Here is a 27120-nt window from a genome sequence, read left to right as displayed (position 1 = left end):
TTTCAAAAAAAAAAAATGATTACATATGAATTTATATACCCTACTTATATACCAAAATTTATACGAAGAGCTTGGTATTTATTCAATTCTAAACAATTAAGCTATTTGCATCCAATAACTAACAATTGATTTTTTGAGTTTTATCTACTGTTATTCGTTTTATTCTTCTTCTGCTTTCAAAAAGATAGAATTTAATGTTTTTATTAGCTTTGTTAATACTTCAAAATGTAATAAAAATACATATTATCTTGTACATTTTATTTAATAAGATTAAAATGATATTGAAAGAAAAAAAAATCTTGGTCTTTATCATCCACTTTACAGGCCAATGAAAATTCATTTACTCACACAATTAAACTTTTAATGCTTGATGAATAAATAATTGGGGTTATTTGATGGCAACAAATTTATCATATCGAGTTTTCTGTGGAAGCGCAGTTCTTTCTGGTAAAGAAGGGTAAATGAACTATTTCTAGAGAGATATCGGTATGTCGGTCTGTGGGTGCATGCGTGTGTCTCCAGTTCGGAGTTTATTTTGGCAATGTCAGGGATTAATAATTATATTTTGGGATATATCAGGTCTCGGGAACTTTTATTTTTCCCGCGCCGATTTTACATTTTTTATTATATTTAAGAAATTATTCAACAAATAAACTTTAAATTTTATATATAAGCTTCGTTTGATCTCGTATGATCACACCTAATTTATCGCAAAAAATCAAAAACAAATTCCTCGAATTTTAATATTCAAATTCAAGCTGTTAAAACATGAACTTATAAATTCGATGGAAATATCAGGATTCAGAAAACGATCTAAGAGCCGATTTTACATTTTTTACTATATCTACAGATTAAGTTGAAGGCAATTCTTGAAATTTTACATTTGAGTTCTACTTGAACATTTGTTTGCTACTGACGAACTTTTTAGGTAATTCGTTGGCAGAAAGCGAAATACTAATAATCAAATAATCTACTAATAATCAATTTCGCATTTTTCTAGTATGCTAGCGTTCTTAATAAAGCATGTCATCTGCACTCCTTAATCTATGCTTACAAACTAGAACTTATGTCAAGTTTTGTAGCTCTTAACCCATTCCAAATTGAAATTTAAATTGTTTTTTATTTTTTTTTTTTAAATTTTAAAATTTCAATTAACTCTTAACAGTTTAACTAAACTTAAATACTACCAAAAATTTAATTAATTTACCTCATTTGAAGATAAAAGAAATAAAAAGCCACAATTGTTTTTTTAATTCAGAATTGTTTTTTACATTAAATCAAATTCAATCAAAAAAATTTTTCTACTCAGTACAGAGCAAGTTATTTTTTAGAACCAGAAAAATAATTATGTGACTTAGAGAGAAAGTTTACGCAAATATAGAAGAAATAATCATACGTTATTTGCACCTATACACATGCACCTAACTTTTTTTTAAATTCGGCATACCTGTAAAAAGCACTGTGATCGAAAATCTCTTGCCTGTTTAAAACCTATGTATGCATATACAAAATATATAAGCTCTCAAATATTTGTTTGAATTTTTTCAATGAAAATCTTTGAATTTATTGAACGCATGTGGTCATAATATAGTAATACAATTAGCATCGCACTGCATGCTAATACATTCTCTAAAATAGTTATAAGCTATATACATATATTTGCATGGAAGTTATCAATTTAGATATAAGGGAATCTGTTTCTTGTTAGTGCTACATTTACAAACGTCTGTCAATATTTTGAAAAGTATTTATATTTATCTGTATTATACATATATATATATATATATATATATGCTTATAAACATGCACATATCTACTAAAGCATATGCTAAGACTCAATTTCATTTACATCGAGAATACATATGAAATACTTACCTATCTTTTATAACAAAAAGTTAAAATATTTCAAGACATTAAAAAGCTGCGGGATATTACATTATATATTCCTGGTATATAAAGGTTAAGTATTCGGAAACAAAAAAGAAGGATGTATTGAAAAAATAAAATACTATTATAAATATATTGACTAAAAAATTTTTGATAGCAAGGTGTTCGGAGCTGTTATAGTCAAATGAAAATATTTTTTATTATTACCACTTGCTGGTTATGTTTACCTTCATTTCAATTTTCACGCTTAATGTAGATTTTTCCTTGTTTGTCTCGGGGTGTGTTATTTTTGGATACTATTGAGAACTATGCTATTTCAAAATAATAAATGACTTTTACAAAATTAAAAATGTGTATCCTTGTTGTATAAGGATATATGTATAAATAAATTCAATTGCTTTGTTATTCAGATATACAGAGTGTTTCGCATAAGGTGGCAAATAATTTCAGGGATGATTCTTTGATGAATTTTAATACAATAATTATATATAATAAATTTTGCATTTCTCCATGATAGAGAAGCGTAAATAAACTATTTTTAGCAACCTGTCAGTTTGTCAGTCTATTGGTCTGTTTGTTCTGTGTGTGCACGCGCGTAGCTCAAGTTCGGCTAAACCGATTTTGATGAAATTTTTTATGTAAGTTTATTTTGACTGTGATTAACTTTTATGTAAGTTTAATCAGTGCGTGCGATTAACTTTTGGAACATATCAGGCCTCGGGAACTGAACTTATTAACGGGTCTGTTTTATATTTTTTAAAATTTTGAAAAAAAAATTCAACAGAATTACTTGAATTTCATATATAAGCTTCATTCGGCCACACGCCAATTCTCCTAACTTTTGGAAGAAATCAGGTGTCAACAACTGAACGTTTACTACGGGCCAAATATACAATTTTGCATATATAAAAAGAAATAATCAACCCATTTAATTGAAATTTAATGTTTAAATTCGCGGTGTTACAACAATGAATCTATAAATTTTTTGGAAAGATCAGGGCTCGGGAGCTGATCTGAATTTAAATTTTTCACAATATCTAAGAAACGAATTGATTTGATGAAAAAGATGAATTTCTTGAACTTTTAATTGCGGTCAATTATGTGCTGACCACTCAGATTTTTTTTAGTTTACTATGTTTAATTTGGAATTTGTGTGAAATGTATGAAATAAATATATTTAACACGTTTTAATGGAAAAACTATAAGAGATAAAGAAAAATATTATATGAGTTAACTTTTAGATCTCATCGTAACGCATTGAAAAAAAACAAAAAATAATAACAAAAATTTTCGAGTTTTGTAAAAAAAAAATCAAAAATATTGACTTTGATGAGCTGTATCTCGAAAACTACGGCTCAAATCAAATTAATTGTAAAACTAAAAATAAGGAACAACCAATCGTCTGTAAAACAAGCTCCTAATAATAACTATGTGTTGTATGGTTCCGAAATTATAAGCATTTGTATACAAGAAAAATCTGGTAACTTTTTTTAAACAGGCTGTAGCTCGAAAACGAGTATGTCTGCACCTCCACCGCCATACAGATTTTTGCTGGAAATTGATCAAAGAATTATCCCTAAAAGTATTTGCCACCTTATACGAAACACCTTATATGAAAACAATTGAGTTATTTCAGTATCTTTAGACATCCATAAGAATCATTATTGTACATATATATTATATGTGTTCAAATAATCTTATACCTATTCTAAAAGTTTTAAAAAACGCCTTCTGTGGTTCGGCTAGCTACCATTCAAACCAAAAGCTAATTTTATTAATGGGTATTTGAAAAAAAATAATAAAGCTAACTACAGGAAATTCGACAGTTAGGTGTCAGATATATTCTAGAACTATAATGGAATAGTTTCACAGTTTCAGATAACTGCTGCACAATCTTAATTTTAATTATTTCAAAAACTAGCTGAAATTTTAAGAATATGTCTTAACTATTTGGACATATGGCTGCCAAATTTTCATGCAGCTGTTTTTTTTTATTTTTTCAAATATTTAATATTAGGCTTTGGGGTTGTATGACCGGTTAATGAATCCAGGCATTCGCAAAAAATGTTTAAAATATATGAAAAATGTAATTGGACACGCGTTAACAAAATTTCATATTAATATCTTTATTATTTTTCGAAATGCATTAAATAGTCTATTTGTCTATCTGCAAAAATTTGCCAAATTAGTTCAATTTAATGCTTTATTCGTTTTTGTGTTGTCGTGCCACCAGATTGAAAGTTTGTGAAAACTTTTGTAAAGCTGTGAAGAAAATGTTTTACGAAAACTAAAAATTTGTGCGACAAAACTTGTATGCACTTTATACGATTGAATTTATAGTAATTGAGGATATACAAACCATGTAATGAGAACTGAAATTATCAGAATTGTAACTTTTTCCCGTTTTCTTATTTTGTATGTACGTTTAGGAAAATACGGATAGGAAAATAAATATTTTATAATGAAAATAACCACTTGATCGAATTTGTGATTACCTTAAATGCAAAGAGTGCAATATTTTATTTTAATTGAAATAGACTTATAATTTAATTAATATTTAAAATAAACCATTTACTATTAACTTTCTAACTATTTTCTGACTTTAATTTAACAAAAATAATGTTTTTGAAAAAATTGTGATTTTTAATGGCCTGTTACAATGTTAAAAAAAAATATTTAGTATTTTACGACTTTCTAATAATTTTATTATGATTTTTTTGAAATTAAAAAAATTGTTATAAAAATGTACTGTATTATCATAAATATAATACATATTTGAGTGATTCGCATATAGTCCCGACCACTTCTCAATTCAAAAAACGTTAAATTTAACAATAAATGCAATTATAAATAAAGTATAAATATGTCAATTTCAGGTAATAATTTTTTTATATCAATCAATGTCATTTGAACTAGACTGTGGTAAATACTATTATATATATAATTGAGTTAATCTAAGCATAAATTGTTTACATAAGAAAAAAATTTTTAAGACCAAAATTTTTTGAATATACACAAATGTATTTCAACATTCTAACCAAATTAAAGAAGAAAGCAGCTTACTTTTAACAAAAAGAAAATAAATTAAATTTTTTAGGAAGTGTACTAAATATGCTTGTATTTTAAAACACAAAAGATCATTATATAAAGATTTTAAATCATCGTTAGTTTCTTTTGTGAGGCAAAAAAACTTTTTGTTTATTTAGTCCCTTCAATTTACTTGTTTTCAGTCTTATAACTTTCAATACAAAGAGCTAATATTAAAACCTCTCTTTAAACGACTGCAGGGAAATTGCTGTGGACCCTAAATATTTAGGATAGAAAAGTCAAACAACAATTAAACAGATTTAATTTTATTTTCTAATATTCAGAGATGCTCTGTTTGTTGGTATGTTTCATTGTTTATTATAATATTTGTTATAAATCTTTTGTAGTAAAACCTGATAGGTGTCATTTAGAATTAAAAGAGGTACACAAAATAAAAGATGTAAAACATATCCGATAAGGAAAATTATTATTTTACTTTCGAACTTATTTTACAATGTTTTGGCTTTTGTTAACAAATCATTATCCATTATTATAACCATTATATTCGATTTATATTCAACCGCAAAATGTTTTGCTAGTTGAATGCAGTAGAAAAAAAATCTGATGTGATCAGCAAACAACCGACCGCAACGTGTTTATTGTCTAGTTAAGTGAAAGTGTTACAGAAAATTATAAAAATGTCTGTTAAATACTTCTTTCCAATTTTTAGGACATTAGTAAGTTTATAATTAACATACCCAGAAAAATGTAAATTTGGCTCATAATAGAGTTTCCCTGTGTGCTACCAGAATTCCCTGAAATGCTAGCCAGTTAGTTTCGGTAACAACAAGAACTCAACTATGAAATTTCAGGAAATTCCGTCAATTCGCTCTGTAGATATGGTGAAAAATGCAAAATCGGCCCCCAGATCAGTTTTCGAGCGCTGATCTTTCCAAAAAATTTATATGTTCATTGTTTTAATACGTGGAATTCAAGTATTAAATTTCAATGAAATCGGTCAATTATATCCATTTATATACGCAAAATGTATATTTGGCCCAAAGTAAACGTCCAGTTGCTGATGCCTGATTTCCTCCAAAAGTTAGGATGTTTCGCGGACGGTCGCTCGAAGCTTTTATATGAAATTTTAAGTAAATCGGTTGAACATTTTCTTCAAAAATGTCAAAAATGTAAAACAGGACCGTTAATAAGTTCAGTTCCCAAGGCCTGATATATCCCAAAAGTTGATCAATCCGTGCAATGGTCGAAATAAACTTATTTATAAAAGTTCATCGGTAAAATTAAAATCGGTTCAGCCAAACGTAAGATACACGTGTGCACATAGATAGACCGGCAGGTTGCTAAAAATAGTTTATTTACACTTCCGTACCATGGAGAAATGCATTCCCATGGAGAACTCGATATGCAAAATTTGTTGCCATCACATAACTTACCTATTGTATACGCAATACGGTCGGTAAAAATTTGTAAGTATATTATAAAAAGAAAAGTTCGTCATAAGGCGACGTTAGTTTTTATTTAGTTACATAATATATATGTAGAAATATGTACCCATGCGCTTATAGTAACCGTCACTAAATTTGACTTTCTATTATAATATTATTCACGAAAACTTACTTTCGGACTCAACTACGAAACATGAGAATGTTACTTTGTCAAGTAGCATGTACACAAAACGAAAAACCATATCTGAGAAACTGAATAAGCGCTGAAAAAGATTTGATAACATTTTTTTATAAAAACCAAAAGTCGTAAAAAGTTACATACTATGATACATATAAAGGCACAATGACTTTTTAACTTTATTTTTGTATTCGACCTTACATAAACAAGTCAAAATTTTTAATAAATAATTCTCTAACTTATAATGGAATATCGTCATCACATGTGAGTAAAAATTGATTTCATAGCAGCTGCGCGAACTGACAACCAATTTAACAAAAGCTTCAAAGATATTTGACATCAAAGATAATTTGAAGCGTGACTGCCAAGTATCGTGAAATTAGCTTTTGGTCAAGTCATTTAACAAAAAATTCAAGGATGTATCTGGATTACAATGAACACACGACTACCAAACTCTTATACAGATTTCCTTATTCTTTTTTCAATCATTTAAATTCAGATATTAGCGTTAAATAGTAGCTTCTATCAAAAGCTTCAAGATATATGTAAAATGTAATTGAAATATTCAATGTAGTCAAAAAATCCCTTTGAATTTTATGGCAGCTTCCCAAACGCGTTGTTCGAACTTGTCTAATTATAATAGAAGCCGTCCTTGGTAGAAAACAATTTATAAAGAAGACATACTTTGAACTAGCATTCACAACATTTTAACTAGCATTTATAACACAGACAATAATATAAAGAATATAGCATAAAAACTGAAGGTATAAAATCTACACAAAGCATGAAAACTAATGGAAGTGTCAAAAGCATAATGCAAATGATGCAAAACAAGGGAACTAGAGATAATTTAGAATAAATACCACAAGGAAAAAAAATTACGAATGTAAACTAGATGCGGAAGAAGTTCAACTTCTTATTTTTAAAACAAAGTCCGCAAACAGGATTTCAATATTGGCTCAATAACTTGTCCACTGAAATGCAATATAAAAACTTTTAAGAATCTCTTATATACGAATGGAAATAGATTTTTTCTAAAATGTGACCATAATGCCAAATATGTTTATTGGAACTCAAGAAGGACCTTAACTGAGGATAGAGAACTAAGACGATTAATTTAAGAAAAAAACGCAAAAATTTTTCTTCTTTTCGTTCTTCGGTTTACAAAACTTCTATAACTTTAAGACACAAAGCTGGAATTTCATAATTAAATTGATCTGAAATAGAAACTTGTCTCTCTAGGAGAAAATTTTTACTTATTTTCGTCCTCTAAAACTTATAACTCGTCAATGTTGAAGTCCAATTAATTAACTAGTAGCGACATGATTTTTCTGTCGTGGCACAGCATAGTTGAACAATGAAGTGAAAAAATGAGCTTAAATCGTTGCATAAATTAGTTAATCGTTATCTAAATACCGTTTTTTTTTTAAATTTTGATATCGTTACAGTAATTCATAGAAATCTGAAATTTTGGCAGTTTTTGAACACTAAAAAATAATTTATTTTATTATTTCCACGTCCATCTAAGTTATTGCCACTCGAATTTTGCAAACGAGAATAATTTTTTCTTTAATTTCTGCCCTGAAGATGGATATGAGCTTTCATTAAATATAAAAAAATTTATATGGTATAGCTATAGGAGATAGAGGAAAAAAACCACTTCAATGTCAAGATTTTAAGGGCCCTAACAAAATACAAAAAATCCAAAAATTGTCACTATAATTAACTTTTTTTTATTGATTTTAAGATTTCTTTGAAATGAAAGAAGGGAAAAATTAGATTTTTTTCAAAGTTCGAATGCTTGGTATTCCGAAAGTACGTAAAATATAAAATCAATAATACATTGCCTACAAGCCCTGTACTAGCTCTTTTAAAAACCGTTTATTTTAAGCTTCGATCGGGAGGGAAGTCGTAAGAATAAAAATTTGGGCAAGTAGAAATTTCGTGAAAGTTGCTTATAATCCTTGTACCTTCAAAAGAGTTGGGATTTGACGCCTAATTCTGAACAAAAATTTTACTCATTTTTAATACCCTAAATAATTGTATATATTATGTTTCTGATTAATTATGTTTGAAATTCATGTGTATAAACAGGTTTTCGAAAATTTTTATATTTTCGACCCAGATGTGCTTGAAAACTTGATGTGTAACTTTTTCAGTGCTTCTAATCTGAGGCTATTTTATTTTTAATCTCTATAATAGTCATTTCAAAAACTGTTTGTTTGAAACTTTTTTTTTTTGAAACAGAAGTCAAAAGTAAAAAAACCTAAAATATTTTCAAAATCAAAAAAAACATATTTAAACCATTTTCGCTCCTCTATGGTTATCTATGGAAATTCAATTCCAGTGCATTTAGCTATAATAACGGTCTCTAAATATTATAGAGAAACTATAATAACGGTCTCAGTCGATAAGTTGAGTAACTGCAATCAAATTCCATAAGCATAACTTCCCGTTTTACCGACCGCATTGTGTATAGAATAAGGTAGTTTATGTGATAGCAACAAATTTTGAATATCGAGTTTTCGGTAGGAACGCACTTCTCCATAGTAGGGAAAGGTAAATAAAGTTTTCTTAACAACCCGTCGGTCTGCCTTAAAGATAAGAATAAAAGCTTATTAGTGTCGTTAAAATTGTAAAGAAGTTCTTAAAGCGTATTTTCATAATTTTCTAAAATATTTTTACTAATCTAGACATATGCTGATCTTTTATTATAATATAAACTACAATTTTTTTCAAGCATTTGAACATGAAGAATTTTCTTCTCAAAATCAGCTTTGATAAAGTGCGTATGTAGCGCACGAAATATATTAGCAAAAATAAAAAAAAAAGTATTTTATTCCGAGTAAAAGGAAGTTTTTTTTTTCTTTTCATACCAATAAAAAAAAATAAGACTTACCGAGTTGTTTAAGATAAATTATCTAAAACTTTAGTTTTTTTTAAAGAAGAAAAACAAGTTTTTTTAGGAAAATTTCCCTTCTCTTCCAAGAAAAAATTTAGCTAGAAAATATTTAAGTACCGCTGCATAAGCATTTTATATTTATTTTAAATGGGGTAAAGTAATGTGTGCTTCTAATTATACAAATTATGGATTTTTACTATTTAAGGTTATAAGTGTATTAGGATAAGAAATTAGAAAAACTTAAAAATACAAATTCGTTAAATAACTTTTAACACTATTTAATTTAACCAAAGAGCCGAAAACTAATAGTTGAATTTCCAAAAAATACGTTTATTAAATTAGAAATATCATTATCTTAAAATGTTTAATAGATAAAAATATTTGTATATACATATATGGGCGGTGTATGAATATATCAGGGCTGCAATCAAAAGGTCCCAGTTTCAAAACTTGTTCGAAGGTAAAATTTTAAAAATAATTTCAAAAATAATTTATATAACATTATATTTACATATGTACACGGAAAAAAAAAATTGGAGTGAGTCCCCAATTTTCGATAGTTCTACTACCTCATTTTTGGGAAATTTTGGCATAGTGACCGAAATTGGCACTGACTGCAACTGTTTTTTTTGGAATGATTACCTCACAATTCCATAAAAAATATGCTAAATTTCCTTTTAATTTAGGAATTTCTTCAATTTTTTTTTGAATAATTTCTAGTTAAATATGGAATAGCAGTCATAGATATTGGAAATAAATCCTATTCTTGTTTTGTGCTACATTCCAAAACTTTGGCAATCACTACTAACAATATTAGAACTCAATGCATAATAAACTTTGTAAGGAATACAATTTAAATTAAGTAACTGTTACCATAGTTTTTTTGTAGACAGTGCACAATAATTTAAGCAGCAAGTATCCAATAAAAAAAGGAATTGCTTCATTTTTTTTGGTAATGAACACTCTTTTTTATAGGTGTTATTACTAATATTACTGAACACTTGTTCTCTTTACCAAGTGTAGCTATTACTATAAAACATTGTAAAAGTTCCTCAATTTTTTAAGTAATATATGCCTGTGAACAAACGGAATCAGTCCATTTCTATTTTGTAGCAGATTGTTGTTTTGCTTGGAGGCATTTTCTAAAATATGGGAATCTCTTCCTTACATTTTGGGATATCGTCTCATGATTTATAAGGAAATTCTTATTAAAAAGTGCATTTCCCAGTAAGTGTTCCCTACCAAATATTATGTTAAATGTACTGCATTAACATGTTACTTCTTCCTTTTTTAATAGTCTAAACTTAACTTTATATTTACCAAAAAAAGTATATCAAGAATTTATATTTTTATACATTGTAATTAGAAAACCTTTTTCTTTAATAATTAAAAATTAATTATTTAAATTTTAATAAAAAACAAATTTATTGTCTCTCAATTTATTTAAATGAATAAAAATAAAAAAAAAGGTATTGAGTATAAAGTTATAACATAACAATTACGATGAAATTATCTAGGTTTTAAAATTTAAAAAAAATTTGACAAATACTATATTATAACAAAAATTTTGAATCAATAGTTTAACTTAACATAACTTTAAATTTTGCAAGAAAAATTCATTCATTTCTATACTTATATAATATATGTATATTACTACATTTAAAAAATTTTAGTGTTATTTCTTCTTCTTGAAATCCGATAAATTAGAAACGCTGGACCTTTTGCCATATACAGATTTAATTTCACAAATTCCTTGCTGAATGAAAGTCCAAACTGGCTCAGAATTTTGAAAATACTTAAAACATGAAGCAATTCAAAATTGTTCCTTCTTCATTTAAAGTTGAAGATAATTCATAATATAAACCTTAAACCTTGTGAATTTGTCTTTAAAAGAAAAAAAAGTAAATGAAAATGTTTATTTATTTAGTACAGGTAATAATTAATTATCTTTTTTGAAACGTTTTTAAAATATTTACTAAAGCAGGTCAAAAACGATCCTGCATAATATATCAAGAACTCAAAAATTTAAGCAACGTCGAAAAAAAATTAACTAAGTAAAAAATTTTAATTTTTTAAACGTTAAAAGCTAAAAAATGTATGGTTATAAGTAAAAAAATTTCAAACTTACCAAAATTTTCGCCAATGCATATGATTAAAGGCTGATTTTTTTTATTTTTTTTATTATTTCTTTCAATAAATAAGCATATATCTATAATTACATTAACTTTTATTAAAATTTTAATTATTTATTTACTAAAATTTTTATTATTTAATTGAAGCATAAATGTTATACAAAATTACAAACCTTTAATTTTTTTCACTTTAAAAAAAACACAGCACAAAAATTGTATGCAACACTACTTAACTCGATCAAGTGCACTGATAAACTAACATTTTCTCTTAATTTTTTTTTGCGCGTCTTAAAACAGTTGGATATTTGCGTTGACAGGTGCCATTATTTTAGGAAACGTTTTGGCCTTTTTTAGCAACACTCCAAAAAATTTGGTAATGCGTACCATATTTTGCGCGTCACTGTTGTTTTCCCAATATTTTGGGAAAGAATACCAATATTTTTGGTTGGTAGTACGAAAATTCAATGAATTAAAGCTAGTAAATTTTGTAATGTACACTAAGCTGTGTACCAAAAGTATTGCCGTATGGTTTAAAATCAAATATGTAAGAATAAAATAACTAAGATGTTCATTTAATTTATATTGCTTGTTCAGGTTTTATTAATTAAATTGAAGTTAATTCCCTATTCAAAGACATTGTAAATAAACTTAACTTGCTAAGTGGATACATAAACTTTGTAATATGATACAACATAATCTGACAAAATTATGTAATTCTGTGAAATTGTAATATTTTGGTAGGAGGTAAAGCAAAGCGGTTTGATGTTGTTTTATTTTACTAATTTCAATTAACTTGGGATACTCAGAAGCTGAGGGTAATTTTTTACCTTTTTTTGACATATTCTTTCATATTTTCCCACATATTGCAAATAAATGAAGCATCTTTGATATTCTATATAAATTTTTTTCCCGTTTATATGGCAGCTTTAAGCCTATTCGAAGTCTATTTTATGTTTATATAAACTTTGCTCGATTTGAAGCTAGCTTCGCTCAAGTTTATCAAAAACTTTGCTTTCTTGACTTGAAATGTTAATAATAACTTGAAATATAATAAATAAAAGTCAAGTTCAAACTGCCGTATAAGCGATATAATTCTTAATTCATTTTATTGTTAAAATGAGTGCCTTTTATTTTAAGTATAAAAATCTGCTGTGTTATGCTTAAAAATGACGAAATTTAATGTCAAAAATTGACTTTAAAAGTCTATGAAGACTTTTCGACTTCAAAAATAATAAATATGTGTATGCTTTTTACTTACAATATATATAAGTGTTTTGAATTGAATATAAAGCCTACAAAAGATTTCAAATAAAGTGGAAGCTGTCATATTTTTCAATATTTTTACGATATTGAAATTCTTTTCAATAATGCAAAATGTTTCAAAAACAAACAAATTTAAACTTTCTTGCGAACTAAGGGTACAAAAGAATTCTAAATTTTTTTTTGTTTTTAAATATTTTAATTCTTATTTCTGCATTTTTATTTTTTATCGTCATTATATGTTTTCATTATTGTGATCTTTGTCATAAAAACTGTAGGAATTGTTTTCTTTTATTTTGATATTTTTTCAAAAAACCACAGGTATGATTTTCGTAAGAATTGCATCACTCATTTCATTTTTACTATGGAAAAAAAGCTATAATTAGTACCTGCCCCTAAAGTTTAAATAGCGAGTGCCGAAATATGTTTGAAATGTGGTTAAAAAAATAAGAACAAATAAAAAAATGAGAAAGTTTTAGCGACCCAAAAAATTTAGTGTTCATTCCAAATGAAATTAATATTACTTTCTAAAATAAAACGTATTTTCTAAAAAAAATTATTATTCACAACAAATTAAAATAGTATTATATCCAAAACAATTTTTGGATTTATTACTGATGAAAAAACATGTGTTTTTGGTACATTATCCCAAAGTTTTTAGAGTTGAGTGCGGAAAATAATGGGCTTTGTTGCAACAAAAAATTGTAACTGATTCCAAAAAAAATTGTATTAACACCACAAGCAGAACGACAGATTTCCCAAAAATATTGGAAACCAGTCCCACAGCAAAAAAGAAATAATGCTAAAATAATAGTACTCAAAACCGTTATGCAAGTTTACTTTTATTTTAGGAACATGTGTTTAAAACTATGGCAGTGAGTGCAAAAATTAGAAATCTACAATATTTTTTTAAGATTCGTTTTAAAAAAAATTTGTAATCGTTCCTAAATTTTGAATCCTATATTTTTTTGGAATATTTCCCAACCACTTTTTTTTCCGTGTATGTTCCAAAAAAGCCTTTACATCAACAATTAATAAATATATAAAAAATTTGTAAAAGAAACAAAAAAGTGTTTATCTAAACAAAAGTGTTAGTCGAAAATTATGTAATTTAGGTAAAAAAAAACATGTAAAATACCATAAGCACACTTAGGATTGAAGAATCATTATTATTTTGAAATATAAATGAATACATACATATATAATTTTAAATACCAAAACAACAGTAGTGGTAAATCAATAAAGTTGGGACGATCCAACAGTTTTTAAAGTAGTATTTTCCCTTTAAAAAGTGAAAATACTTTTTTTCAATCATTATTTAAATTACTGTATTATTAAATACTTTAATGAAATATAATTTAATAACATTATAATTTAAATTACTATATACGAAAATATGTGAAAGATTGCATGAATTTGTGATGAGGCAAAAAACAATTTAAGATATTAACATAATGCTTGAGTTCAAGGGTTAACTACGTGCTTTAAAAAAATAATTATACATTTTGATGGCATGGACTTTACCTTTAGCACTTATAGAATTTTAGAAAAGTTGCAGTTTCGAAAAATATATTAATATCTATGATACTTCAATATTAAAAATTTGCAAAAAACTGGTCTTATAGATAAGGATTAATTTTAGCGGTCATTTTATATTTTTAAATATTTTTAAATTTCGCTATGCTAAGATAGAACAAGCGCAACATTACTTTTGCAGAATTTTAAAATTTTTTGAGCTTTTTTGTCAAAAATGGCATTTTAATGAATTTGAGGAGCTATCACTTTCAAATGGGGGAAATAGATAAAATGCAAAAAGTTCCTAGCAAAGATCTATTTATATATAAAATTTCAGTTTTATATCTTCAAGGATGCAGAGGATTTTGTAAACGGGTCCACGGACGGTTGCACGGTCAGAATGAAACTAATAAGTATTTTTTTTTTTTTTTTTTTTTGGAAAAGTGCTAAAAATCACTGATTTATTAAATAAATACTCCTTATTTTGTTTTCTTATTTTTAATATTGATATTTTTTCATAGTTACTTAATCATCATATTTTAAATATACAAAAAAGATCACATAAAAAATAAAATAAACATTTTGAATTTATATAACAAACAGAAAAAGGTTTGCAAGCAGTAGGCTAACATAAACTATTACAAATAAATTAAAAAAAAAAAATTAAATAAGATTTTTTATAATAAGCTGCAGCGCTGTGTAGCTTTGTGGGTTAAGACTATGCAGCTCTTAGTGAGCCAAAATTATTATTGACGTTAAATTTAAAACTATATTTCGTTACTATTATTTTTGTCCAAAATTTAAGGATTTATTTTAATATGGAATTATTGTAATCTTATTACGTTTACATTAATTTTAGTTCTTTTATTTCATAATTGTTTATATCAAATATTCGCATTCTTTTTTATCAAAATTTCTTCCCTATTCGAGTTTTTAACATGATTTTAATTTTTATGTAATCTCTTTACAATATTTCTTCTTAAGTTTTTTATTAATTTAAATTAACAATAGCTTTAGTTTTCGAGAAATAATTTTGGTTTACTATCAAATTTACTACCTATTATAAATTTTTTGTGTTGAATATAGAGCGCTATTCCGATCGTTGAACTTGATAATGTAAATAACATTGTTTAATTAAATTTGTTACGTGTATTGTTGTAAGAACTATTTGTTTTTTCAATAAGAAAATAGCAGCACTTACTATTTCGTTTAATATAGAAAGAGCTCCCGTAACTTCAAATTTATATTGCAGTGCTGCAAATATGAACAATTTTTAATAAATTTGTAGATAAAATCTGAGCAAATTTTTTAATGATTAAAAATGTTTTAATTTAACATTTGCCAAAATATGTACATAAGTCGGTAATTAGTTTTCTCCTAAATTTTTAATAGATCTATGCTTTGAACATCAATTTCGGATGTAGTTAACTTAATTTCCCTGCACTCTGCAATGATATTAGCAGATATTAGTTTAGCCATGATATAAAAGCATCAGCTAATTTCGAGTGAATATTATAACAGGCATCTAATATAGAATATTGTAATATAATTTAACTCCAATAAAATATCTTTCAAGAAATTTCTATTATTGAGATCGCTTTTTGATACAAATATAGATTTTTCTGTATTTTTAGCACTTTTCCAAAATATTTTTGGAAAAAAGTGCTTATTAGTTTCACTCTGTCCGTCGGTCTGTCCATCCGTCCGTCCATCCGTGGATATGTTTACAAAACTTCTACACCCTTGAAGATAGGAAACTGAAATTGAATGCGTATATCTTGAGTAGAAACCTATTTCCTTAGAACTAAATTTTTACCTATCTCTACCCCTCTAGAAGTTATAGACCCCGAAACATTAAAAATTGCCTTTTTTAAACTATTTGTTTCAGTGAAACCATAAGTATTTTTCAAATTTTGTAAACGCACTATAATTAACCTTTAAAAAATACAAAATGGCCGTTCAAATCAACCGTTATTTAAAATCCGTTTTTTCCAAATTTTTGATGTCGTTTTTCTTCTAGATCCCCGGCTGTAGGAGCCTAAAATTGTTGCTCAGCAGCTGTTAGACACTACTTTAATCACTAATAGTTTATTTCGTTAAAAGAAAATTTTTTTCCTTTTCACTCTCTCTCAAGTTATCGCCTCGTGAAATTTGTAAAATTTGAATTTTTGACGCCTTATATTTTCAAAACGGCAAATTTTCTCAAATTTCTATAAAGGCAGAAAGGACGGTAAATTCCATGATACTAAAAAGTAAAATTATTTTTCTTAACTTACACAATTAACTCTTAAAATCGAGCATTATGTTAACCTCTATTTATTTTAATTTTTGCTTTATTTAGTCTTTTAAGACTGCATTAATCGTTCATCCTAAATATATGCAATCCTAGTAACAGTTTCATTAAAAAAAAACTTAAATAGTATGGTATGTATATATAATCCATTCACTTGTCGAAAAGAAAAGTGCTACAATACAAACAATTGGTTTGATCCAACTTTATTATACGAGTACATACCATTAATTTTTTTTTAAAAATTCTTCTAACGAAATAAATTATTTATAAGCGTCGAAAAGCCACTAAAATTTCAGACTATTAAAACTTTCCTTTAAACGACAAAATGAAACTATTTTTTGATTTTGAAGAAGAAGAGTTAAATAGCAAAAATTGAAATATTTCAGGTAAAAAACAAATAAAGTCAACAATCTGCTTTTTTAGTAAGCTCGCTACAGCAATCCGTAGTAAGGAAATCTGCACCTTAGCCTCTATTTATTTTACTTACTATTATCCGTTTATTTTTTATACATTAGCATCTTTCTTCAATAAATTTTGCATCAACACCACTCATCAAATTTTGCGCCATCAGAGAAAATTGCTTTGTGTGATGTTCTCTATCAAATCTATTTGCCAAATTTCAGTAACATTTCTAGAACATTGGTCAACTTAGGTTTTGCGAACATTAAATGATCTTGAAAAGGCTTCTTTTATTACCCACTAACTTCACATATAATTACCAGCTTTCAGAAATATTTCAGAAACCTATAACATCAGCTTTTATTAAAACTTTTTCTTTGTTACAAATGCTAATATTGTTTATCTGCATGTTTTTTTAAATTTGTTCCACGCATTGCAAAATATTTTTTTAATTTATTCCAGTAACTTAATTTTTTTAAAGATGTAAAACATTTTAGTCAACTTCTGAACTCTGCGATACTATATATAAATTTCAATATTTTGTAAAAGAGACTTCATAAAACCTTAATTTTTTTAAATAGAAGGTTAAATTCATAGTAGATGGAGATGGAATTTTTTTCAAACAAGTAAACTTTTTTTTAATTAGAGAGAATAAGTTTTATTTTTTTTAGAAAAATATTAGAAATTCTTGTTTTTGAAATAAATACAAGTAAAAACGTTTCAGTTGGTTTAAACCGACTGAATTATACCCTGCACCTTTCATTGTTTTAAAGCGATTACTGGAACCTGCGAAACCATTCTACAGAAACTTCACGGATATGCCCGTCCTATAATTGGGAACACGACTGCCAAGTTTCATAAATCTGACTTTATTATATTTCAAAATATTTAAAATAAGCTTTTGGAGTTGTATGGGAGCTACTGGAACCTGTAAAGAAATTTTACCAAAACTTCCGAAATGTATCTGAACTATAATGGGACACACGACCGCTAAGTTTCATGAATCTGACTTTATTATTTTTCTAACTATTTAAAATTAGATTTTGTGGCAGCTATCCTAACGCGTTTTCTGAATTGGTCTAGTTACAATAAGGTTCGTCCTTGGCACAAAAGAAACAACTTGTGAAAATTTGGTGTTGATTGTATTATTCGTTTTGGAGTTATCGTGCGATCCGTCCATCCGAATGACGGACATGCCTAAATCAACACAAAATTTTACGCTGAGCAAGAATATATATATATATATATATGTCCATACCGCAAATGATTCCTTCAAGTAGTTACAAACCCCGTACCAACCTTGATATACCCTTCACGAAGGTGGAGGGTGGAGTATTTATTTCTGCTAATGAAATAAAATATTTATGAATTTCTAAGAGCTACTAAAATTTCAAACTATAACAACCTGAGGTATAGAAGAAAAACGACATCAAAAATTTAGAAACAACAGATTTTAGATAACGATGAATTTTATAGGCCATTTTATTTTCGCAAATTTCACAAGTAGTATGCCGTGGTAAGAGAAGCCAGCTGCCACTTTTCTGTCTTTGCAAAATTTAAAAACAGTTTCTGGTTTTCCTGCAATATTTACTTAAAAAATGGCTTTTTAGGGTTTTTGGGACTATAACTTTTAGAGGAAGGAGGTAAGCTTTTTTATTCGAAAGCTTCTTTATTCCAAAGATTTTTTTATTCGAAAGCTTCTTTATATTCAGGAAGGGTAATATTTTTTTATTCTCTTTTCAGTTAAAACGTTAAAAGTTTCGCAATTTTAACTTAGTCCTTCACAACGTCCTATAACATCCAATTAATCTCAAAAAGCTTTTAATTTCCCTAGATGTTTTAGGAATTGGAAATTTATTTATCGTTTCAATCTTATTGGGATTGGGCTTTATGCCCTTAGTCGTGATAATGAGGGCCAGAAACTCAGTTTCTTTTTCGTAAATTCACTTGTATCCAACTGAATTTTTAAATTCGCGCTGTTAATTTTATTCAATATTTTGGAGACATTATAAAATGCTCCTCTTTACTAGTGCAGAATATGGCAAACTTGTTGTAAAATTAAAATAAAATCTTGATGGAAGTAACATTAAGTCTTACTAGAGAAAATGACTACCGTCAGTGAATGATAAATCAATTGTTTGATCAATTTAAAAAAGTTACAAACCGTATTTAAAAGCAATTGAAGTATTGTCTGTAAAAGTAAAAGAAGTATTGGCCTGAAAAAGTTGAAATTTATCGAATGAATATGATATCATTAGCTTACCTTCCAGTTTTCGTAATTATCATTTCTGTTCCTAGTTCATGAAATTTATCCCATAATTCTTTTGTTTCCAAGTGACATTGTACCGGTTTTAAATCGTCACAGTTGCATGAACCTTGTATTTGTGGACGTGACTATTGCCCATTTTTTAACAATTTTCCAAGTAACCAATTATATTTAGATGTTGCAACGATCCGAGAAGAAAAGAAAAACGTATATATTAGATAAATAAGAGATGTTCCACTAAAAATTACTTTTTTCGTTTTTAATTTTTCTGTTGTAGTAGAAGAAGTAGTTGAGCTACTATTTGATGTACTAGTAGTAGGAGTATTGTTATCTAGCTTTGTATTATTGTTGAAGTTGTTTACCTGAACTGGTTCCGGTGTTAATCTATCGCATTCCGACTCAGAAGGCGATGTAGGTGACGCACAGGATACACTATCTTTAATGCTATTATTATTATTATTATTATTATTATTGTTATTATTGTTATTATTATTATTATTATTATTATGATTATTATTATTATTATTATTGTTGCTGTTCGTGTTGTTGTTATTATTATTATTATTATTATTATTATTATTACTATTACTATTATTATTAGTGCTATTATTATTGTTATTGTTACTATTTAATTGATTTTGACTGTGTCTGCAGTTACGTTGAGGCGCTTCGGAATCACTACATTGTTCCACGTCTACATCGACATCGTCATCGACTTCTGGATAACGATCTACAGACAGAGGACCTTAAAATAAAAAATTTCAAAGAATGCGAGTGTAAGATGTTAATATATTTAAGAGTAATTTTATATAATACATTGTGTTAATCCAAAATTTTTAAAAAATAATATCCATACTAAAAATATTTTCACAAAAAAAAAGTTCACCATCATTTGCGGATAGTATAGAAAATACCATCGTGCTTTTTTCTCTCGAATAAGCTTTGCTGATACATTTTTAACAGGAAAAAAGAAGGAAAAAATTAATTATTTAGCAAAATTTTAGACTGCCTTTAGAACAAAAAATATTTTCCGGATTTTATATAAGTATATAAAATTCGAGTAAAACTGAAGGGCTAAAATATAATTAAAAAGGAATGAAAGTCAAAAAATAGCAAAGACACTAAAAAGAGCATCAATTGAACTATTCAAATGTTCTAATGATACCTTTTTATACCCTGCACTTCGTGAAGGGTATATTAACTTTGGTATGGAGTTTGTATACTTGAAGGAGTCATCTGCGGTATGGACATATATATATATTCTTGCTCAGCGTAAAATTCTGCGTCGATTTAGACATGTCCGTCTCTCCGTCCGTCCGTCCGTCCGTCCGTCCGATCGCACGATAACTCAAAAACGAATAATGCAATCGACACCAAACTTTCACAAGTTTTTTCTTTTGTGCCAAGGACGAGCCCTATTGTTATTGGACTAATTCGGACAACGGGTTCGGGTAGCTGCCATACAACTCAAAGAGTTTATTTTAAATATTTCAAAAACTAATAAAGGTATAAATATAAAATTTTGTATACATGTGTCCAATTATATTCTACACATGTTCTAAAAATTATAATGGGATAGCTGCACCGGTTCGGGTGGCTGCCATACAACTCCAAAAGCAAATTTTAAATATTTTGAAGAAATATAAAGTCAGATTCATGAAACTTAGCAGTCATGTGTCCAATTATAGGTCAAATATATTTCTGAAGTTTTAGAGGAATCGCTTGACAGGTTCGGGTACCTGCCATACAACTCCAGAAGCTAATTTTAAATATTTGGAAAAATAATAAAGTCAGATTCATGAAACTTGGCAATCATGTGTCCAATTATGGCTCAAATATATTTCTGAAGTTTTGGTGGAATTGCTCGACAGGTTCGAGTAGCTCCCATACAAGTCTAAAAGCTTATTTTAAATATTTGGAAAAATAATAAAGTCAAATTCATGAGACTTGGCAGTCGTGTGTCCAATTATAGGTCCGACATATTTCTAAAGCTTTGGTGCGATTTCTTGGCAGGTTCGAGTAGCTCCCATGCAAGTCTAAAAGCTTATTCTTAATATTTGGAAAAATAATAGAGTCAGATTCATGAAACTTGGCAGTTGTATGTCCGATTATAGATCAGATATATTTGTGAAGTTTTGATGGAATTGCTTGACAGGTTCAGGTACTTGCCATAAAACTCCAAAAGCTTATTCTAAATATTTGGAAAAATAATAAAGTCAGATTCATGAAACTTGGCAGTCGGATGTCCAATTATAGGTCAGACATGTCCGTGAAGTTTCTATAGAATGATTTTAGAGGTTCAAGTAATTGCTACACAATAACGAATGGTGCAGGGTATAATTCAATCGGTTTATACCGACTGAAACGTTTTTACTTGTTTTGCATATACTTTAACAAAAGCGATTTAAGAACCACCTATCTATAATTAATCCAATCTTGTAATAATTCTGCTGAAAGCTTACCAATAAAAATTTTGTGCTAGACAAAAATTTAAAAGGTTTGATTTTACTCTTTTATTTTCTGAACCGATGTTAAAAATTACAAATATGTAAAAAAAATGAAACAGAACAGAAAAAATCATATTAATTTCATTACTTAAATCTTATTCTTTATACATATGTAGGTAGAAAAAGGCGATTGAAAATGCTTTTTTACGCTAATGTATTATTGAAATATTTTTTATACGAAGAGCTATGAAATAAATTGAAATGACAATAATGTATGTATATGTTATATAAACGTTTCATATTAGATTTTATTTTAAAAATAGCAAATTCAAACTTCCGAATTTTCGTTTCTATTTCTTATCGTAGATTGTTATAATGGATGGAAATTATAGTGCTACAATAGAATAAAAGCTTCTCTTTATTTCCATATATAGAAATAAAGAGAAGCTTTTAGTTAACATACCTAAAAAAACGTGAATTTGGATTTTAGTAGAGTTTCATTTTGTGGTGTCCGAATTAAACGAAAAGCTCGTCAGTAGCTTCTGGTAACAACCAGAACTCAAATATTAAATTTTAAAAATTCCGAAGATATGGTGAAAAATGTAAATTCGGCCAACAGATCAGTTTGCGAGCCTTAATTTTTCCAAAAAAATTTATAAATTTATTGTTTTAACACTTCGAATTTAAATATTAAATTTCAATGAAATCGGTTGATTATTTCTCTTTATAAACGTCCAGTTGTTGACACCTGATTTCTTCCAAATGTTAGGAGTATTCGCATGTGGTCGAATGAAGCTTATATATGAAATTTTAAGTACATCTGCTAAACATTTTCTTCTAAATGACAAAAAATGTAAAGCAGATCCGCTAAACAGTCCACTTCCCGAGCCCTAATATATTCCAAAAGTTGATCAATCCGTAGTTGAAATATAAAATATATAAAATTTCATCAAAATCCGCTCAACCGAACTTGAGCGACAGATTGCTAAAATTAGTTTATTTACACTTCCCTACTATGAAAAAGTGCATTCCCACCGAAAACTGGTTGTTGCTTTTTTTCTTAGAAAACTATGCCGCGCTGGTACAAAAAGTAACCAAAGAAGATTCTGCTATTTTTTTTATAAAATTAGTGCACTTCATTAAAAAATTATAAAATATTTAATAATAAGTGCCAAAAAAAATATTATTTTATAAAAACTTATAAAAAAATTTTAACAAGTGAATAAAAATAAAATAATTTGTTGAAAAAGAAAAAGGTGTACAGTAATAAATTGCTATTCCCATTTGCAAAAACAAAATATAGTTTTTTACACCACATAAATGACTGCATTATTCATTTCCATTACTAAAAGAAATATTTATTCAATAGTGCTTTGATTAATTCATAATTTGTAATTTTATTCAGTTTGTAATTTTGATCTTCATACTCGTAAGAACGTGTGTTGGAGGGGTATGCTAAATTTGCCTTACCGTTTGTAACACCAAAACATAATTGTCTGAGATATGAACTCAAGTAAACAACTTCAAAATTTATTTGGCTATATCTCAGAAACTATAAAAGCTGTGGTATTGAAATTTCATATCTTAGTAGGGTTAATGTGTCCAATAAAACTCGTTGAAATTGCTCAGCTCCTTTTAGTAGCTGCCATACAACTTCAAAAGTTATTTGTCTGAATCTCAAAAACCTCAAAAACTGCGGTATTGAAATTTCACTCAAGTGAATATATTAGTAGGGCCAATGTGTTTGATAAAAGTCGTTGAAATTGTTTAGCTCCTTTTGGTAACTGCCATGCAACTTCAAAGTGATTTGGCTATATCTCAGAAACTATAAGGGCTATGGTATTGAAATTTCGCACAAGCAAATATATTAGTAGGACTTACGTGTTTGATAAAAGTCGTTGAAATTGCTTGGCACCTTCTGGTAACTGCCATACAACTTCAAAAGTTATTTTTCTGTACCTCAGAAACTATAAAAGCCGAGGTATTGAAATTTCACACAAGCGAATATATTATTAGGGCTAATGTGCCTGATAGAAGTGGTTGAAATAGATGGGCTCCTTCTGGCAGCTGCCATACAACTACAAAAGTTATTTAGCTATATCTCAGAAACTATAAGAGCTATGGTATTGAAATTTCACACAAGCGAATATATTAGTAGCGCTAATGTGTCCAATAAAGCTTGTTTAAATTGCTTGGCTCCTTCTGGTAATTGCCATACAACTGCAAAAGTTATTTGTCTGGTATGGAAATTTCACACAAACGAATATATTAGTAAAACTAATGTTCCTGATAGAAGTCGTTGAAATAGATGGGCTCCTTCTGGTTGCTGCCATACAACTTCAAAAGTTATTTGGCTATATCTCAGAAACTATATGGGTTATGGTATTGAAATTTCGCTCAAGCAAATATATTAGAAGGGCTAATGTGTCCAATAAAACTCATTGAAATTGCTTGGCTCCTTCTGGTAGCTGACATACAACTTCAAAAGTTATTTGGCTACATCTCAGAAACTGTATAAGCTGTGGTATTGAAATTTCATACAAGCTAATAATATAAGTAGGGCCAATGTGTTTGATAAAAGTTGTTAAGATTTCTTGACTCCTTGTGGTAGCTACTATACAACTTGAAAATTATTTGGCAATATCTCAGAAAATATTGGAGCTATAATATAAAAATTACGTGAAAACAAGAGTGTTATTAGTGCTGTTATATAGTCTTAGTCAGCTATGATATATTTAGCTGCACATACTCGTAAAATAAGAAATTCGTACGGATATCAAAGAGTTTCTCTATTTATCTCGTTTTATTTAAAGTACATGAGGTTTCATGTAAAAAATATTATTTTAAGTTTAAGTTTTTATTATGATACTTTTAATTCGAATTTATACTTTAATTTGTTTATAATTTATGTTTAAAGTTTCTGCTTTGTTTTTCCGATTTTTATTGTATTCGTACGGTAATAAATTGTTTTTTTTTTTTATGAAATATAGGAAATGGCTCCCTTTTTTGAGTATATCAGCTCCCCATTCAAAAAATCAAACCACAGCCCTGATATTAATACATTTTATGTTATGTATGTCGTATTCGTAAAATCTTATCGTACAAAAAGTATACAGACAAATTTGCTCACAAATATTATATTTTTTACCGACCGTATTGTGTAAACAATAGGTAGGTTATGTGATGGCAACAAATTTTGCATATCAAGTTTTCGGTGGGAATGCACTTCTCCATAGTAGGGAAATGTAAGTAAACTATTTTTAGCAACCAATCGGTCCGTCGGTCTGTCGGTCTGTCGGTCTGATAAATCAGCAACTGGACGTTTACTACGGGCCAAATATACATTTTTGCGTATATAAATGGATATAATTGACCGATTTCATTGAAATTTAATACTTGAATTCCACGTATTAAAACAATGAACATATAAATTTTTTGGAAAGATCAGGGCACGAAAACTGATTTGCGGGCCGATTTTACATTTTTCACCATATCTACGGAACGAATTGATGGAATTTCTTGAAATTTAATATTTGAGTTCTGGTTAACTGGCGAGCATTTCTGGGAATTCGGGTTGGATGCGAAACTCTGCTAAAAGCCAAATTTACATTTTTCTAGGTATGTTAACTATAAGCTTACTAATGTCCTAAAAATTGGAAAGAAGTATTTAAAAGACATTTTTATAATATTCTGTAACCCTTCCACTTAACTAGACAGATCTTTATTAAAACAAAAGAGCGCAATTACAAGAGTTATTAATTGTTGTAATGAGAGTTAATCTTCCATTAAAAATGTTTTTAAAGCATATAACTCTCATACCAAAACTAGTATGAGAGTTACAAAAAATTCTCACAAGCCATTTATAACAGAGTTATTAGAAAGAAAAAGCAATACCTTGTAGAATAAAGGTATCAGTCTTATTTCGAACTTTATAAAAAATATATCTATTCCGCTTTTAATAATTATTTTTTCAACAAAAATTAAACAAAATATACATTATGTTTATGTATATGATATGTTATAAATAAATATTTGTATTCAAAAATTTAATATTATAAAATTATAAACGTTCTTGTAAGTAATATGAAAATTAAAGTTTTCCACATTAACTATACCTAAAGATCAATAATTGAATTTTGAGAATAATATCAAAATACGCAGAAGATCAGAGGGTGAACATTACTTGGATTATAACTAATTTATCGATTATAACTAATTTTTTTATCAATTTGATCCTCGTAGACACGATATTCCTGAAAATTTTGTAAATATTTTGTGGAGCAAAAAAGGTAATGCAAATGTTTTTCATTTTGGAAAAGAAAAAGTACATGTTAATAATGCATAATACTGCGTAATTAAGATTAAAAAAATTTGTTTTTGTTTGAAAAATACTTTGTTTTAGCTAATTTTCTAAGGTTTTGGCCTCAGTTTTCGCCTGATAGTTAAATGTTATTTCTAAAATTTTTTCCACACTATGTTATATTAAAATGAAGGTCAGAATATAGGGCTCGTCTTCCTGCAAAAAAATGATAGGTTGATAATGTGGAATTATGAGTAAATGACGGTTAAACGAAAATTTAAAAAAAAAAAATTTTAACAAATTTTGAATTTGCACTTGCATATCTCTGAGACTATATCTGAGGCATATCTCTGAGTTATAAATAAAAATGTGAAAATAAACCGGTTTTGCATGTTCTAAGTTTGAGGCCCCATAACTCGAGAACAAGGGCCCAGAAAGAAAAATGTCACTAGGTATTTTTTGTTCGTCTGCATGTGTTCTATCACCCTGCTTCGGGAATACCATTGTGTCCCGGACACCCTGTATATATATAAATTTTTATATTTTGCAAGTTAACTGCAACCTTATTTAGTTTTAAATTGTTCCTTCGTACATTAAATTGATCATTTATGTATTATGGTATATATATTCATGTCTCAATTTTATTTCAATATTTTCGAATATAATATTTGCATTCAGTACGATCCGTACTAGGGGTTTCTAGTCTATATTACATTTTGAGAAGCTTCATAATTTTCGTGATAATATAGCAAAATAGCAGTATAAAAAAATTATTTTGTTCATTTTTCTTTTTTTTAATGAAGTGGTTATACTAACCACTTCATTTATAGTATACGCACTGCCCTAGTTAGTATATGGCCACTCCAAAACCGCATTAAAAAATTTTTCCCAAAATGCTACAACCGGATCAACTTCGATATAATTCACATGTTTTTATACCCTGCACTTCGTGAAGGGTATATTAACTTTGGTGTGGAGTTTGTAACTACTTGAAGGAGTCATCTGCGGTATGGACATATACCTATATTCTTGCTCAGCGCAAAATTCT

General features: G+C 27.8%; 1 protein-coding gene across 1 annotated transcript in view; it reads right to left on the bottom strand.

Annotated features, from left to right (window-relative positions):
• LOC129616634 (T-box protein H15-like) overlaps positions 1 to 27120 on the bottom strand; it is a gene marked incomplete at its 3' end in the record, with an annotated part of 109764 nt that overhangs the window by 26235 nt on the left and 56409 nt on the right. Inside the window, exons 2-4 of the mRNA XM_055532256.1 lie at positions 19940 to 20070; positions 19574 to 19846; positions 19323 to 19453 (exon numbers count right to left, since the gene is read on the bottom strand). Of these exons, the coding sequence (XP_055388231.1) occupies positions 19323 to 19453; positions 19574 to 19846; positions 19940 to 20070 (535 nt within the window). The remainder of the gene's footprint in view (positions 1 to 19322; positions 19454 to 19573; positions 19847 to 19939; positions 20071 to 27120) is intronic.

Source organism: Condylostylus longicornis, unplaced genomic scaffold (genome assembly GCF_029603195.1).
Source record: "Condylostylus longicornis isolate FDR11 unplaced genomic scaffold, ASM2960319v2 ptg000256l, whole genome shotgun sequence".
In the NCBI taxonomy this organism is placed as follows: Eukaryota; Metazoa; Arthropoda; class Insecta; order Diptera; family Dolichopodidae; genus Condylostylus; species Condylostylus longicornis.
This window is presented reverse-complemented; position numbering and strand designations above follow the sequence as displayed.